This window comes from Catharus ustulatus, chromosome Z (assembly GCF_009819885.2).
Source record: "Catharus ustulatus isolate bCatUst1 chromosome Z, bCatUst1.pri.v2, whole genome shotgun sequence".
Lineage (NCBI taxonomy): Eukaryota > Metazoa > Chordata > Aves > Passeriformes > Turdidae > Catharus > Catharus ustulatus.
Genome location: NC_046262.2, coordinates 53,487,441 through 53,503,888, shown reverse-complemented (window position 1 = coordinate 53,503,888; position 16,448 = coordinate 53,487,441). Strand labels below are relative to the sequence as shown.

Below are 16,448 nucleotides of genomic sequence, written 5' to 3'. Positions count from 1 at the left end.
AAGGGGATGTAGAATAATACTGTGTGATAAAGTGGTTAATTTGTCCATTTTGGTTTACTTGTAATTTCCTTAGAGTTTAAATATTCAGATGCAATTAATGTCAACAGTGGCCTTATTGCTATAGAGGAAGCAGTAATTTTAGAGGCTAAATCAGGAAAAAGTCTAACCTTTATATTTAAATCATGATTTGTATTGTGGTCTCTGAACATTCTGTTTAAAAAAACTAAAGAAAGATGATGAAAGAGATTGTTATTTATCAGTGAAATGGAATCGTGTCATAAGCTGATTTTTCTTAAAAACCATATATTCCCACAGTAGAGAATTTAATTAAAACCATGGATATGGGCATTTAATGCTCAGAATTATTATGAACTTTGAGTAAAATTGTTGGTGAAACAAGCTGAAGGAAATTTAGGCCAACCTTCTTGGCACAAAATGTACTCAGTGATATGGCTAGTCTGTACATTACTGTATACTATAATAACTTCTAATTATGCAAGTAACTGGTGTAAAATATTTTTGTGTTTCTACAGACTTTTTAAGTTGTACATTAAATATTATTAGATTTCCAGTTTTTGTTAGATGTATTAAATAAATCAATGCTTTAAGTTCTTTAAAATGTAATGAAAATTTTTGTCGGTTTAAAAAAGAAATCCATTTCTTCAGAGATGTTAAAAATACCTAAATTTTTGTTTTGTATGCTTCATAAATATTTTCACTTGTCTTTTATTAAAATTTTTTTGCACAAATAATACAATGAATTTTTTAACAGTAAAACCTCTTAGAGATTTATTTAGTTAGTAAGATCAAGTAAGATTTTAAAGAATGGTTTGAATACATAAGTATTTCAAAGAAAGGAATGTAGGACATTTCTTCCATCAGCAAACTAAAAAAAATCTGTACCTTTTTAAGAGAGATTTATCCATCAACATTTTTGTGAAATTAGTGTTTATGACCTTACTTTGAATAAAAAAGGAATGAGGGGATGGCTGATTTGGGAATCTTAAAGGTTACATCAGCAGATTTAGTGCTAAAAACTAATCTTTTTCTTTTTGTATAGACGACCATCCAATAAAAATAAGGTTATATTTTAAACAAGAAAATGTTCTTGTGCCATAATATTTATGTTATATTGTATAACAGCTTTAGATGATGTTGTATATTATGCTACATAAACACTTTTCTTAAACCAGACCCTTTGTATATATACATCTTTCAGTGATTGTTACTGCTGTTATTGCTTCAGCTGATATGATTTTAATTGCTTTTAGGTTGAACTTGAAAGAAAGTTAGAGTCAGCTACCAAGTCAAAGCTCCACTACAAACAACAATGGACAAGGGCTTTGAAAGAACTTGCAAGGTTAAAACAGGTATGGAGGTTTTCTTTGGTCATATGACACAACCAAGTTACTCTCATGTTGGAAGCTACTAGGATTATTGTTAACTACTGTTTTCATTTTAGTAGTGTTTGTTTTTGCAAAGTAAAGCTCTCAGCTATGCTTTTAACAAAAATGAGAACAGCAAAACTGGATTGTGTTTGATTTTTAACTCAGGAAAGGCCAAGGCTCAGACCTGCAAAGTAGGCTGAAATAGTTAAGAGCAGATGTGATTTTTGCAAAATAAAAGGTTTAGTTTAATCCCAAATAATTCTGCATTGGCAAATATCCAGGAAAATATTTTGCCACAATCCCAACCGTCTCGGTCAGTTACAGTCCTAATAACTGTTTTGTATTTTAATCGTATAATGAATGAAGGGTAAAGGTGAGAAACAAATCTTCACTTTTAGAAATAAGGGTTTAAGTTTTGATGAATGCTGTAAAATGAAGAAAGCTTAAACTGGAAGTGAAATTTTTCTCTGTTTTCAGAAATTCTAGCCTCATATTAATGTGACGGGCTGTTTCACGGCTAAGTTTAAACAGAGCTCTCTGTGTCTGTGGGCATCTGTGTAGATACAATTATATGCTTTTGGCTTGAAATTACTGTTTTAAGTTGTAATAGTAACAGCTTCATCCTTGTTGAATCTTTATTACGTGTTTTGTCATCATCTGTCTTTCATGAATTCCAGTAAACATTAGTTAAACAATGTGCTTAAGAACAGTTAGCATTTCCATTGGCCCTGAAAAATTAGTAAATCATTAATCCCAATTGATTCATGAACACATGAACACAAAAAATTCAAGCTTAGTAAAAGCTTTTTGTTGCCTGTATTCACATTTGCTTCCAGCTTGAGGAACAGTGTTGGGTTTTCTTAAACTTGTGGTACCTACTTGATTTCTACCGGTAGAATATTCGGGTTTTGGAGAGTAAGAAGTTAAACCCATGCTCTTCTAACTTAGAATGCTTCTTTAATCTGTATTTCAGTTTGAAGAGAGTCAATACACACCATAGTCATTATTAAGTTAAAACTAACCTTCATTTGCAGTCTTGAAATTGTACCTTTTTTGCAGAGTGATAAAAGAAGTCATGTCCAATTTGTGACACATTTATGGTTGAGAAGGTGATACGGGGAAGAATACAGATCTTATCCTGCTAATTAAGATTTATTCAGCAGTCATTAAATATCCAGCCTATTTTTTCTTGCCATGTTTAAAATTCTCTTAGAATAAAAGCAACTTACCACACTAATGTATATCACTATTAGGTTCTTGTTACAAATTTCATCACCAGAGACCTGATGATCTGAATTTATTAGTATATGTTGATGGTTTCAACTGAGCCTCTTGATGAAAGTCTGAACCATAAAATAAGTTGGCAGGCACAGTGTATTATGTTACCTAAAACTTCCAAATCCTTTCAAAGTAGTTTCTTGTTGTTTTTATACTCCTGTGCTTCTTCTATAGTTAGTCTATTGATAAAGGCTTTGACTTTAAAGAGCCAGATGAAAGTTAAAGTGAATCTGATCAAAAAAGTTTACTGTGTTTTAAATATAAATTTGGAAACTGTAGTTTAATGAATTCTAGATTTCCTTTAGTTCAGATGATTTGTGCAATTGTGCATAGTCTGACCAATTTCTTGTTTGAATTGGATTAGTACCATGTTAATTTTGCATTGCCTCTGGTGACTAGCCACAGGGCTGTAATCTGTGCCAGTAATTTGTCACACCAAAGCTCTCTAGAGAACTATACAAAACATTTGTGTAGTGAGGATTAGACGCTGAAAGCCGTATCTTAGATTGTTAATAAATGTTAATGACAAAACCCAGCTGGTAAGTCTTGGAAATGAGATCTAATGCTTTGTGCCCATTGCCAAAAAAATGTTTAAACGGAGATTTCCATTACTTAAAGGTGACCTGGTGCAGTCAATTTGTGAATTAAAGAAGCATAATCTACAGGCTAAGCATTTAGTAAAATGCTCTTCTGATTTGCAACCATAAAAGTCAATGTTTCCTTAATTAAAAAGTTTTCTTTTACTTTGGAACTAGTTCTTAGCACACATCTGGGCTAGTTTTATATTTTGCAGAATGAGAGACACGGCACATAACTTAAAGTATGGGACTGTTAATAGAATATGATCTAAGCTTCTCCATGGCTAGGACTTTGAATGCCAAACACAGTGCCAGTTTTACTGAAGTACACATACATCATATTTACCTGTAGTTAGAAAATACAGAAGTTAGTTAAATTTAAGCAGCTTGTAAAATGGAGTGACAATAGACTTCACCCAGCTTACTTTCTCTGTTACTCTGTGAGTCTGTATTACTACTTCATTTGTTGTATCCCTATTCCACTTCTAGGGAGACAAATAGCATCAAATTAGCCACATATCTGTGCACCCAGTAAATGTTATAATTTCTGGAGATTTAAAAAACTCTTCCAATGTTTGCTGAGTGGTGATCCTAACTCTACACAAATGAGATTTACTTTCTTTTCTTTTTAACGTGAACATTATTTCTCCGAAGAATCCCAACTATTTACACAAAATTGCATCCATGCTTACACAGAACTTTAGATATCAAATTTAGCACCTGTCTGGGTGTAAGGAACATTATATCAAAACTGACTGAAATGTCATTTTCAGCAGCTGATAATGCCAGTTAGATTTAATTCAAATGGCCAAAATCTCAAAATTTGCATGCATCCAGTGTTCTGGAAGTATTTTTAGAAATTTTCTAGTGTGTTTGTGTCCTACAGACCTGTTACAACCAGCCCTCAGGTATTTGTCTAAAAGAGCATAGACCATATTGGCTGGCTGACAATTCATTCTGTCTTGTTCAGTATCTTGCTTATCCAATCATTAATTAATTTGATTAATTTATAAGCAATTTAGCCAAGGATAGGATGTAAATCTTTGTTTAAAAAAAATAAAAAAGGCACACACATGCACACGAAGAAACCCTGCAGTTGAAAGTCTGAATCTTGGTTAAAAACTGTGTCTTGAAACCATCCAGGCCCTCCTACTGACTTGTCAGCTCTGGGTTATTTTCAGAAAACTTTACTTGAGTTCCTTAGCTTCAATCGTAAGTTTTTCCCACAGACTTGCATGGTATGTATGAGTGGGAGAGTGAATAGCGGCTGCTATTTAGCCATTGTTTAGTCTAGTGTATGTATGTTTACATCTCCCTTTTGGATTTATAGGCAGCTATGGCAAAATAAAGATTGTGCTTCCTTGATTGAAGAGCCTCTTAACTAAAACACCTGGTGGCATTCAGGGATTCTTTAATGATCTGATTATAATTCAAATTTTGATGTTTTTTTATTATCAGTCAATTTTTATTAAATGCTGATATTTCTGTAGTATCATAGTTTTCAAAATGTGGTAGTTTTCAAAATGAGATTTCCACCACACAGGCTTCTAAACACTATTCCATTTCTCAAGCATTACATTAGAGATGAAAACTGGTGAAAAAAAGTATTAAAACCTTGAAGTAAATTATCTGATAACTAGAATGCAGGCTTGTTTAGTATGAGTTTATTTTGTTTGTGGAGGAGAATGGCAAAATATTAAATTAATAAGTGAAAGGAATATTGGTGATGAGTTTTACTGAAGGAGGTGAATGGGGGATTGAAGGAAATGGAGCAAGAGGAACCGCAGGATTAGCAGTGTTGAGGAGGCACCTGGACGAGCTTAATGTTCTTAATGTTCTTGCGTATGATATTCTTGATTCATCTGTTGCTGCCTTACTGTGGGATAGTGACTGATGACTGGGTGATGGTGCAAGTGTAATATATATTTCCAGTGTTCTGAGTTTATGGTTTTAGATTCTATTTGCAAAGTTGCCTGTAATCCAGCAGTTGATCATTCTGGAGTGTTCCCTTTTTTTGTTTAGAAACAAAAATTCTAATACTTCTTACTGAGATTTAAAATAGCTTGACTGTCTAGAATAAGCAGTTGGGAATAAATCTGAAATGTTCCTTATTTTAGGATCTATTATAAGAGTAAAGCTTGGAAAGTTAACCAGAAAGTCTTGACTAAGAATTTTCAGCATGCAACATGTGTGTTTAGACTTGTGTGCACTGAGATACATTTGGCAAATACCAGGTATTCAAATATAACTTAATTTTTCTGTATACACAGAATATAATGAAGGGAGGTTGCAAGGGGATTTAGAAATGTTGGACTTAATTTTATGTGTAAAGTGAAAGTGCAGAAGTGTTAATATATTTTTTTTAACTTCAGAACATCTCACAATAAATTCTGCTACATTTAAAATCCTACTATACAGTAGAGATCTGTTCCTTCTCTATTTAAAAAAGAGAAGTGTTTGTTGCTCAGTGGATTATTATATTGTCATGGGAAAAGTGGATTTAATATGTGAGTATCTGATAGAGTGACACCGGTTTCATCACTGAGATGAATAAGAAATCCTTCCTTCTCTCTCACCATAACAAAATGCAGCTTTTTTATGGTCCCTCAACATATCATAACAAAATTGTACATAAATTAATTTAAAGTGAGCATGCCTCCCATCTTATCAAGTTGTTGTAAATCCTTTGACATCTTCTTGTATTGATGGATTATTAGGAAATGGGTTTCTCTTGCTCTGCTATGAATGGTGTACATAGTACAAGTTTTCTGTTATGTACAAATTGTTATGACAGACTTTCTAAAGGAGTCAAAGACTAATGTTGGGAAAGACATTTGAAAATCATAGAATATGAAGTGTGTAATGTAAATTGCACACAGAATCCATCATGAAAGAATCCCTTCTCACTTGTTTTAGTGTCTGTTTTCTAAGCTGGACTGTCATGAGCTGAATGATAGAAAAATCTTGTTTCAGCACGTGTTGATTTTTATTTTTAATTTAATATTATTGTGCCTAAATGTTGCTGTTAAGGGCCATAGCATGGCATGCCTCTAAAATTCTTGACTTTCAGTGATTTAAATTAATCTGGACTTTTCCCTCAACACACCAAATAAGTACATAATAATTGTATTAGTAATCAAATAAAATATCAAATCACATTTATCTGAAAGGAATTCTTACCCAACATTAGCTTGGAGACAAAATGTACTGATAAAGGTGTTTCTCTCTGTTGAGAAAACACAAATTAAGAGCACACTATATTTAATTTTGCTACCTTACAAATCTAGGACTACTATCCTTAGCAGATAGCATGCTCACTAGTGACACTAGTTTTGGTTGGCTTTGTGTTTGTTGGGTTTTTTTGGTAGAATTTTCTCCAGAGAAAAATATCAAAAGGAGTGGGGACTGAACAAAGGATTCTGCAGAAAAACCTTGCTTTTCCTTCCTCTCTCCTTGGCTGCTTCATCATTCTCTGTTGTCTTTTCCTTGGTTTAATTAGACATTATCAAAAATGTTTCTTACAAAATTATGGTTCCAAAATGAGCTTGTTCAGTGAGGGCATGAAGTACCAATCTATTAAATAAGATTTGATCAATATGAAAGCGTTGGGACTAGTGTGTCATCTTTCTGGTCTGATTGAGGTTCAGACATTTTTTTATTAACCTTAAATGTGTGTACTTCTAACATATACTTCTCCTATAACTAGTCTAAAATACCTTTTTGGATCTCAGATTGCCGTTGTGAACACGTTGCTGGACAGCAGAAATGTATGGATTGTTGAACTTCCCTGCCTCAAATAGTAACGCATCAGCGTGTCAGGAAGCCTGTGGTCCTGCACGCTGCTTCTGGCCAGCATGCGGTTAGTTATGCCTTTCTTCTGCAGTGCAGGTGGAAGAACACTTTAAACGTTTTCTCTAATAGATCTGAGTAACATACTTCACAAAATGAAGGACTGGATTAGAAGGCTTCTACTCATTGCAGTCACAACTATGTGATGATTTGTGTTTATGTGAAAGTACTGCTGTCCTAGTAACAGTGCTACTCTCTTTTGTAGTATTTAGTTTTTGGTCAATTTTTGCACAATGTACCTTCAAAATTAATTCTCTCATAGAATTTTTGAGAGACACAAATTTGGCAGATTTAAGATTAATACCCCAGCTTCACATGACATTACCCATAGTTTAAAATGGGACAATGAGAGTGTGAATAAATTGAATTGCAGAGCAAGGAGTTACCTAAAATTAATCCTTGTCTCATGATCTGCAAAAAAATTTCTTGGAATGAAACTAATTATATTGCCAATCAGCAATATAAGTTGAAAGGCTAATAAGAGATAATGGCATTGAAAAGTCCTCTCTTGTGTAAAAGTGTTAAATTTTTGACGTCACCTAAGAGGAAAATGTCAGTCTCATCCCCCGCAGTAACAAGATCATTTTCCTATAGGTAAGTCAGTTTCTTGTAAATTACATTCTTATATCATTTGTTGAGTCCTTCCAGATTCTTACTGCTGTTAGATAATGTCAACAGGAAAACCGGGATGTACTGGATGAGTTAATTTCAAAACTACAACTTGGATATGCAGGGTATGCTGTATCTGCTTCAATGATATCTGTGTTAAATTTCTTATACTTGTTGAATCTGGAGAAGTAACTAATCACCAGACTGAATTTCTGGATTCTTTACCTGTCAAGACGGATAACTAGAAATTTCTGGATTTGTTCTACCTGTGCAGGTCAATGGTTCCTCCCCTGAGACTAAATAGGACTTCACAAAGCAGATTTAGAGTACTCAAGATTTTAGGTCTCATGTTTGAGTTAGTTGCAACTTTTTTATTTTCCTGAAACAGCAGTATCTTAATTTGCTTAACTTTGTAAAGGCTTTAGCTTAGGAAATTAAATGGGGACACTAAGAACAGTGATTGATGCTCTCAAGTAGCAGTAAATATTAGCTTGTCCTCATACTTCTGGATTCTATGTAATTGGGTTAATCATATATCAATATATGTACTTCTTCTGTTAACTGAAGTTGAACTGGTTTTGTAGCAATCTGCTTAAGACAAGATCATGCTCAGTGTTTTTTCTTACTACCTACATTTAGCAAAATAAACAACTCAACCTTATTTCAACTATCAAATTAGTTATGATAATTCTGTTCTTCCTCATAGCCCTTTTATTCCATTCTTCTTTGCAACCTGTTTTATGCTTGAAATATGGCTTTATTGTCTAGGTACTATTGCCTATTGGCAACAGACCTATTTGGGAGCCAGAGAATACTAATATGATATTTGCTAGAACTTTAGGGGGGAAAAAACCCAACAAAACCCACTCTTCTTTTAAATACTTCAGTAGTACTGCTTTATAAGTAGAATTTTTTTTCCCAAGCATAAATGTCTATCTTCATTCAAAACTTTCTGTGATCAAGAAGTTCCTAGCATGCTCAAGTTTAAGTGATTAATTTCTACTCTTTTAATAGCTTGAATCATGTCTCTAGTTGGAATGCCCCTAGTTTTGAGGTTTCAACCATGCCAGTGAACTGATGGGAAGTATCAGTCTGGTCCATACAGAGGCCAGCAGCAGATGCACAAGATCTAGAAACAAGACATCTTGGATATCTTTGAATAGCTTCCAGCATTCCCCAGTCAGTCAGTTAAGTACCTTGTGAGCCAGCAGTTGCATTGAGGCTATTATCTTTAATGGACATAAGTGAATGTATATTTACCTGTTTCCTTTTTGTCTCTAAAATATCCCACTGTTTATGAAACTCCTGCTTTTTCCACACTGAATTGCATTGTATCAGCTGTAAACTTACACAGGGATTTTCTCATTTATGGATATGTTGAAGACATATTGAATTCCATTGTTACCTTCTTGCTCTTGGAGATTATCAATTACTATGCTTTCCCTGGTGTTATAAACCCTGAGTTAGCTGAGAGTACAGTAATTTCACGATTATAAGCTGCACCTGATTATAAGCCGCACTTTGGGTGTCAGCAACTTTTCATTCTATGTCCATATATAAGCTGCACCTGACTATAAGCCGCATGTTACAATACAGAGTGTGGTAAAAGGTATCTATTCTGTCACCATCTGTTGAGGGTGAGGGCAGTGATCCTTATCTCAACGGCAGATATTCTGCTAATGGGCCATCCATTGAAGCCAGGAGGGGCATTGTTCTTTATCTTTTCATAACCCATCCTTCCTCCAGCGAGTCATTTTCTGCTAATGACCCATTGAGTCCCACTGTGCGACTGATAAAATTACTTCATCCCATTGGAAGTTGCTCCAGCCAGGGGGAAGAGCCCAACATTTCTTACCAAAATAGAGGTTTTGGGACACTAAGGTAGCCCCTTTCTCCACTGGACTCCAGAGGAAAACCAGATTTCTCCACATCACCACTGGACCTCCAGAGGGAAACTGCACCTTCTACAGGAGCACTGCTCCAACTGAATCACATCTGTCACTGCAGGAGGATGCAGCCACCATTTAATGGGACTGCTACCAACACCCTGCCTGATGGGGTGTCAAGTTGTACTCTGACTTTGTCAGGGTTTGGGGTTTTTTCCTTTGTAGTACTGTATTTCTGTTTTAATTTCCCTAGTAAAGGAGTGTTATCCTAATTCTCATATTTTTGCCTGAAAGCCCCTTGATTTCAAAATTATAATAATTTGGAGGGAGAGGGTTTACATTCTCCACTCAGCAGACACCTGTTCTCCAAACTAAAACAGCAACTTTTTGTTCTTTGTCCGTATATAAGCCGCACCTGATTATAAGCCGCACTTTGGGTTTGGACCAAAATTTTAGTCAAAATGGTGCGGTTTATAATCATAAAATTACTGTACTCTCAGCTAACTCAGGGTTTATAACACCAGGGAAAGCATAGCAATTGATCATGTCCAAGAGCAAGAAGGTAACAATGGAATTCCATATGTCTTCAACATATCCATAAATGAGAAAATCCCTATGTAAGTTTGCAGCTGATACAATGCAATTCAGTGTGGAAAAAGCAGGAGTTTCATAAACAGTGGGATATTTTAGAGACAAAAAGGAAACAGTCCATTAAAGATAATAGCCTCAATGCAACTGCTGGCTCACAATGTACTTAACTGACTGACTGGGGAATGCTGGAAGCTATTCAAAGATATCCAAGATACCTTGTTTCTACATCTTGTGCATCTGCTGCTAGCCTCTGCATGGACCAGACTGATATTTCCCATCAGTTCACTGGTTGGTCTTTCCCACCCAATGAAAGCATGGCTGAAACCTCAAAACTAGGTGCATTCCAACTAGAGACATGATTCAAGCTATTAAAAGAGTGGAAATTTAATCACTTAAACTTGAGGTTTCTTTAGTGTGGTGTTTGATTGGGTTTTTAAGATTAGCAGGAAGACTGACATTTCTATAAAAACTGGATTAATTCTTCCAGGTATACCCATACACCCTATTAGGTTTGGTTTTAGTTGTAGTTTCAGCCAGTTCAGCCACTGTGGAAGTTATGTTCTGCTGTACTTTCTGGGTATTTCTAAAGCCTCTGTTTAAAGAAATAATAAAATAAAAAATGGGAAAATTGTGGTGTCAACACTAGTTTTGGTGAAGGATTAAGACTAACTCCAGTCAGTGTCACAACTTTTTGTTTGAATTTCCTTATAACTCTTGAAAATTGTGAATATCAGCAGTCTGTAGTAACTTGTTTTAATATTTACTGTATTTATAGATTATTTTCAGGCTAAAGCAGAGTAGGTTTTATTAAAGTATTCTTCAACTCTTTCCCACATGAAAAAGGGTTTCTCTCATATGGGAATGCTGTTCTGCAATGAATTCTTGATGGAGAAGGAAGGGCTATGGCCTTATCTTCACCAAGTGCTTTTTCTATGCTTTAGTCATCTATCAGCTGTAGACTCTTTGGCAGGATTCCTGCTTCTGGTTTTTTTATTAGTATGTATCTCTTTAGCAAGATGTTCTTCAAGATTTATAACCTGTCTCACTGAAGTTCTAACATTTAATTTGACTGCCTAGTGTATTGAATGTAGTATAAAAAATAAAGTTTTTAGAGTCTTTAGGGTTGATTTCTTGTGGAGTACTTCTCTATTGCATTGTCTGTTCACATTAACAGTTAAAGTCTTTTTTTGATGCCAATTCTTTCTGAAATTCAGATTTTCTTGCTTGTTATTGATCATCAACAGGGAGTGTTTAAAATACTGGCAGCTGGAATTCAGGAAACTACCTGACTAAAGTCTTTAAAATATTATGAGGTTGACTATATAAATACTATGCTTACACATATCAAACAAAATTTCCTTTTTCTTACTTGCATTATAAATATAGTTCTGATTGTATTAATAATCAAACATTCTAGATGAAAGGCAATGTCAGAATTGCAAAGATAAATTTGTATTTCATAATGTACCTAGATCCAGGATATTTGTTTAACTTCTTGTCTTAGTTTCTAACTACCTGAGGTCTTCTGTGTTATTTTGGGTGTAAGAGTGATTGTACTCAGTTAGTGCACAAGGTCATATAGAAAATGACTAGGAGGAAAACAAGTGGAGAGAGGACCATGTTTACTAAACCACTTCAATGTCATGAAGTGATAGTGGATTCAAACCTTAGTTTTTTTGGTATCTGTATAGAGCTTAAAAATTTAGAGCCAAGCAAACTTTTAGATAGGCTGATTTCATTAAATCTACAAAATAAGTTATCTAAAATTTTACATAGTGCTATACAAATGCTAAAGGACACCTTACCAGAATTTTGTTTCCAAGGCTTATTTTTTAACCACAAGTTATAATTCCAAATAGCAGTTCTTGAAGCTTTGTTATTAGGCACTATGAGGCTGATGATGAAAGTTTCCTGCAGCTATTTAGGCTTTATTTTCTCAAAAAAAAAATTATTTCATATACCACATAGTGAAGGAATAAATCTCAGTAGCTTGAACAGTTCCAGAAGTGTAAGTTTTATGTCCACCAACTTAAGCCAGAATTATTAAAGGTGTTTGTTAATAATTTTGCTATTTTGTTAATGGGAAGATATCTGTGATTGGGCTGCACTTGATCCAGCCTGGACAGGTTTACTGTGATGATGATAGTCACTCGTCTTAAGCATTATAGATATCACTAGCTAAGACATTGTTAACCCCTACATCTCTAAGACTCCCAGAGATGTAATTGTCATGACTTCATTCCTAAAGTTCTACTCTGTTGCTACAATTAACACTTTTACATAGTCAACTGAATGATGTCTTTCCCTTTCCCACACAGCGTGAACAGGAAAATGCAATGGCTCACCTTAAAAAGCAGCAACAAGAGCTTGAGCACATGAGGTTGCGCTATTTGGCAGCAGAAGAAAAAGAGCTGGGGAAAACAGACCGACAAGAGCTGGAGGATATCAGAAATGAACTTAACAGGTATAGAAAGTATTTGCAAGATTCCCCCCTAACTTGTCCCCTTTCCTTTTTTGTTTCTTGCTGTCAGTCTCAAAGCAGGAGAATATTCAATTAAAGATTGTAACTGGCCATCAGTTCAGTGAAAGAACACAGTTTAGTGTCCATTGAGTAAAGACTGGACACTTGTAAAATGCAACAGTACAACAGTATAGAAAAATCTATGTGTAGCACTGCCTTTACTTTTTGTTAAGGTCGTAGATGTACAGCTTTTTTCTATTTTAAGCCTTCAGTTCTAAGCCTAGCTACTGTGTTAAGAAGAGAACAAGGCACATTTTATTCTTGTTTTGAATACATTAAAATTTTAAGTTTCTCTCATGTTGTCCTCCAAAAGCTGTCTGCACTAGTTTTGTATGTTGAACCCTTTTGAGTACGGTTTATATTACCAAGCAGAAACCTTGAATATCAGTTACATATGCACATACAAAAGGTTTTGTTAATATTTAGTTGTCGTTATTTTCCCCAGAGGCAGAATAATTTTTTTACATGTTACAGACTTCTTTGTTTTACTTTGTAGTTCGGTAGATAAACTAAAGACTTAATACAAAGATATTTAAAGTGGGGGTTAATATTCTCTAATTCTTTCTATTTTATCAATATCAGGCTAAAACAACAAGAAGAGAGAAAGAAATTGCAGGATGCTAGAGATAATTCTACTGATAGAGTGGATAGTCTTCACTGTAGAAAACTAAATGAGAATACAGATGATTACCTTTCTCGTCTCATAGAAGAGAGGGATACCCTGTTGAGAACAGGAGTCTATAATCATGAAGACCATATTGTAAGTGAACTTGATCGTCAAATCAGAGAAGCTATTGCAAAAAGGAACATCACCATTTAAAAGCATGCAAAAAGCTTTTATTAGAAAGAGACAGAATCTGAATAGAGTGATTTTTATAAGCCTATAGTACTTCGCGAAATATGTAACATCGTGCTTTGTTTTGCACATTGTGGTTAGCTCTCTTTGAAGTGAATGTAAATATTTGCAACATGTCAAGTCAAGCACAGTTAGAAGTTTTATGGGGGCAATGACTGGTTTTTAATGTTTTTGTACTCATGTGTATATATATATAATTGTGTGTGTGTAAATATATTTATCTTGTGCACCCTCTTCTGAAATGTTTCTTTTTGCATCACCCTGACTAAATTTATTTGTAATATCTTTAATATTGATTCTAAGAGGTTTTTATTCAATATTGTTATGATTTCATCCAGTTTTTAAAAATATCTGTTCAGCTATACTAGGGCAAAATTACATGAGCTGTTTTCTCTGACAAAACTCTTAATTCTGAATTGAACTAAAGCACTGACCCAATGTTAGTTTTGTTATTAAAAAAAAAGTAATAAATTTTTGCTTCTCAGTCAGAGAAGCAGTCAGTAAATAAGAGACAAGGTTTTGAGTGGGGGCGGGGGGGGGAATCAAACCTTATGAAACTGAAGCTGAATCTGTTATTAGCTAGCCTGTTTGTACAGGGTTGCCCCAGCAGTTTTGCACATGTCGTGGTAAGGGTATGCCCATGAGGGTGAAGACCTTGTTCAGAAGTATACATGCATTCTTATATCAGTCCTTAATGAGGAAATATACTTGAAGCCATAATTTTGAGACAAACATAAAACAAGAGTTTTTCTAAGTCAAGATGTTTTCTTTAATCAGGATGTAACCACTTTCAAGTTGCATGTATTTCAAAACAATTTATCTCATTGCCAGTTAAATTGTATGTAAAGTTTTGTTTGGTTGTGGAAATACGAACAGTGTGCAAGGGAGAAATTCACAATTAATGTCAGTTTGTGCATAATCACAATTGAAAAACGTGAGTTTTCCAGCTTTCATTCCATTTCTGTTGGGTTTGGTGTATTTACCTAATAACATTAACTTACTTAACACTGTCCATTCAATAGGCATTCTTGTCTGTCCTCTAGTCACAAGTGTTTCCATTTGAATGTCAAGTACAAAAATCATCTTAGGATTTATTACTTTTAGAATGAATGAAGACACCAATGGAAAAAAATAGTGGTTTGGGTTTTTTGCATAAAATCAGTGACCTTTCATAGAGAGGTTTGTGACCTTCCTGTTTTGTGTGGTATTAATTATAAAATGGGAGGAGGGTTATTTGTATCTGGCTTTTCCTCTCTATGCGTTGTTTGTCCTCCTTCTTGCCATGAGTGGGTCCTGCTAAATAAACTATTCATTTAGACTCCTTAGAAAAGTTACAAACAGGCTGTATAAACATTGAGATCATATTCCCTGAGGAATACTTGAATACTTCTCAATACCAGACTTTGTAAGAAATGCTTTTGTAAATGTATTTTTCTAAGTAGTATGCTTAGAAATCCCTCTCCACTAGCAAAGAAAATATCACCCTCTTAAATCCCATAGAAATCCATGAAATGAAATTTTGATACTTTTTACATCATGCTGTGTCATATCACTGATGCAGGATTATATGCAATTATTGTAAATTATGCTGGGAGCTTCTATCTTGGCAGGAAAACTTGTTCGTGGCTTTTTTTATTCAAGTGTTTGCTCACTTGTGTAGTTTCTTCTCCAGACACTGGAGGGTGCCTGAGACTTAAATATTGCAAAGGCTGTGTTGACTAAATTTTCATAACTGGTCGCTTTTTGAACTGGTATTTTTTGACTTTTCAGGTGTATTATTTTATGAAATAAAATTTGATTTTTCAAGTAAATATTAAAGACTTTGCATTTATTTTTAACTGTGTATTTGAGCAAATAGTTTTGTTTACTATTTCCAGTCATATGACAGAAATAAACTTGTTAATCAAAGTCAATTTAATTTTTTGGTTTTTTAATAATTATTTTTAATTGAGTCTCTTCTGTGCCATGTAAAAAAAATTACAGTCAGGTTGCTGTATGTTTTAAAAAGAGTTGAGTTTTCTTTCTAGCAAAGTACTGAGTAAACGAAACAGAATGCTTGTTTTTTAACAACACTTACAAACTTCATTATTTAAACTATTTGGGTCTGTTTAGCCATTTGAAAGATCACAGCTTACAAGGTGCAAAGCATTAATTTTATGATTATTAAAACAACTTACATAGAGGATTTGTTTTGTTTTATAATCATTACTCATAGTGCTCATTGTTTGTATTAGAATGAGGAAATTAATGATAATCTGAGCTGTGTTTCAATTTAATTTTTTCCAGCACAATTTGTCTCTGCTTCAGTCTGAAGTAATCCAGAAGCAAAATACATGTTTGTAGTAGATATGTATAGCAGACATGAACTCAATATTTCTGTCTTTCAAAGAAAATTTTTATATTGGGTTCCATTTGCCTTTTTATTATCTCAAAGCCATTTTAGAGCTGAGAGTTATTCAGTGGAAAGACCAAATGCCATTTTTAATCAGAAATGTCTCAAAATTTTTATCTTAATCTCTCCTCATTGCACAAGAAATGCAACTTCAGGCAGATGCATGGTATAAGAAGCCAATTTTAATTTACCCAGCATAAAAAGGCTGCTGGAAGTGAGACCTGTGTTTACAGATTCGGTCCTGGTTCCATAGGCCAGAGAAAACGGTGCTAGATCCTCCTGGAATTCTGGCAAAGTGCTATTGATTTTTTTTTTTTTCTTTTTGCACCCAGGTTTCACTAGGGAAGCAGATGGAATTATTTCAAAACAAGTTCTCTTGCCGATATGTTTCTGTGAACCCGGGGGTGTCAGTTCCCTGTCAAATCAGTTCCAGCTTCATCTGCTTTAGAATTTGGGCCCAGAACTTGCAGTTCACTTTGAATAAGGAAAATTTTATTGTA

The 16,448-nt window shown here is 34.4% G+C and overlaps 1 protein-coding gene across 3 annotated transcripts in view; it reads left to right on the top strand.

Annotated features, from left to right (window-relative positions):
* The window catches only part of CEP120 (centrosomal protein 120), a 39,998-nt gene extending 24,631 nt beyond the window's left edge, over positions 1 to 15,367 (top strand). For all 3 annotated transcript variants that reach the window (XM_033084843.1, XM_033084842.1, XM_033084844.1), the window contains exons 19-21: positions 1,272 to 1,370; positions 12,498 to 12,643; positions 13,283 to 15,367. In XM_033084843.1, coding sequence (XP_032940734.1) covers positions 1,272 to 1,370; positions 12,498 to 12,643; positions 13,283 to 13,520 — 483 coding nt within the window. In that variant the 3' untranslated portion in view covers positions 13,521 to 15,367. The remainder of the gene's footprint in view (positions 1 to 1,271; positions 1,371 to 12,497; positions 12,644 to 13,282) is intronic.
* Positions 15,368 to 16,448: the final 1,081 nt, after the last annotated feature.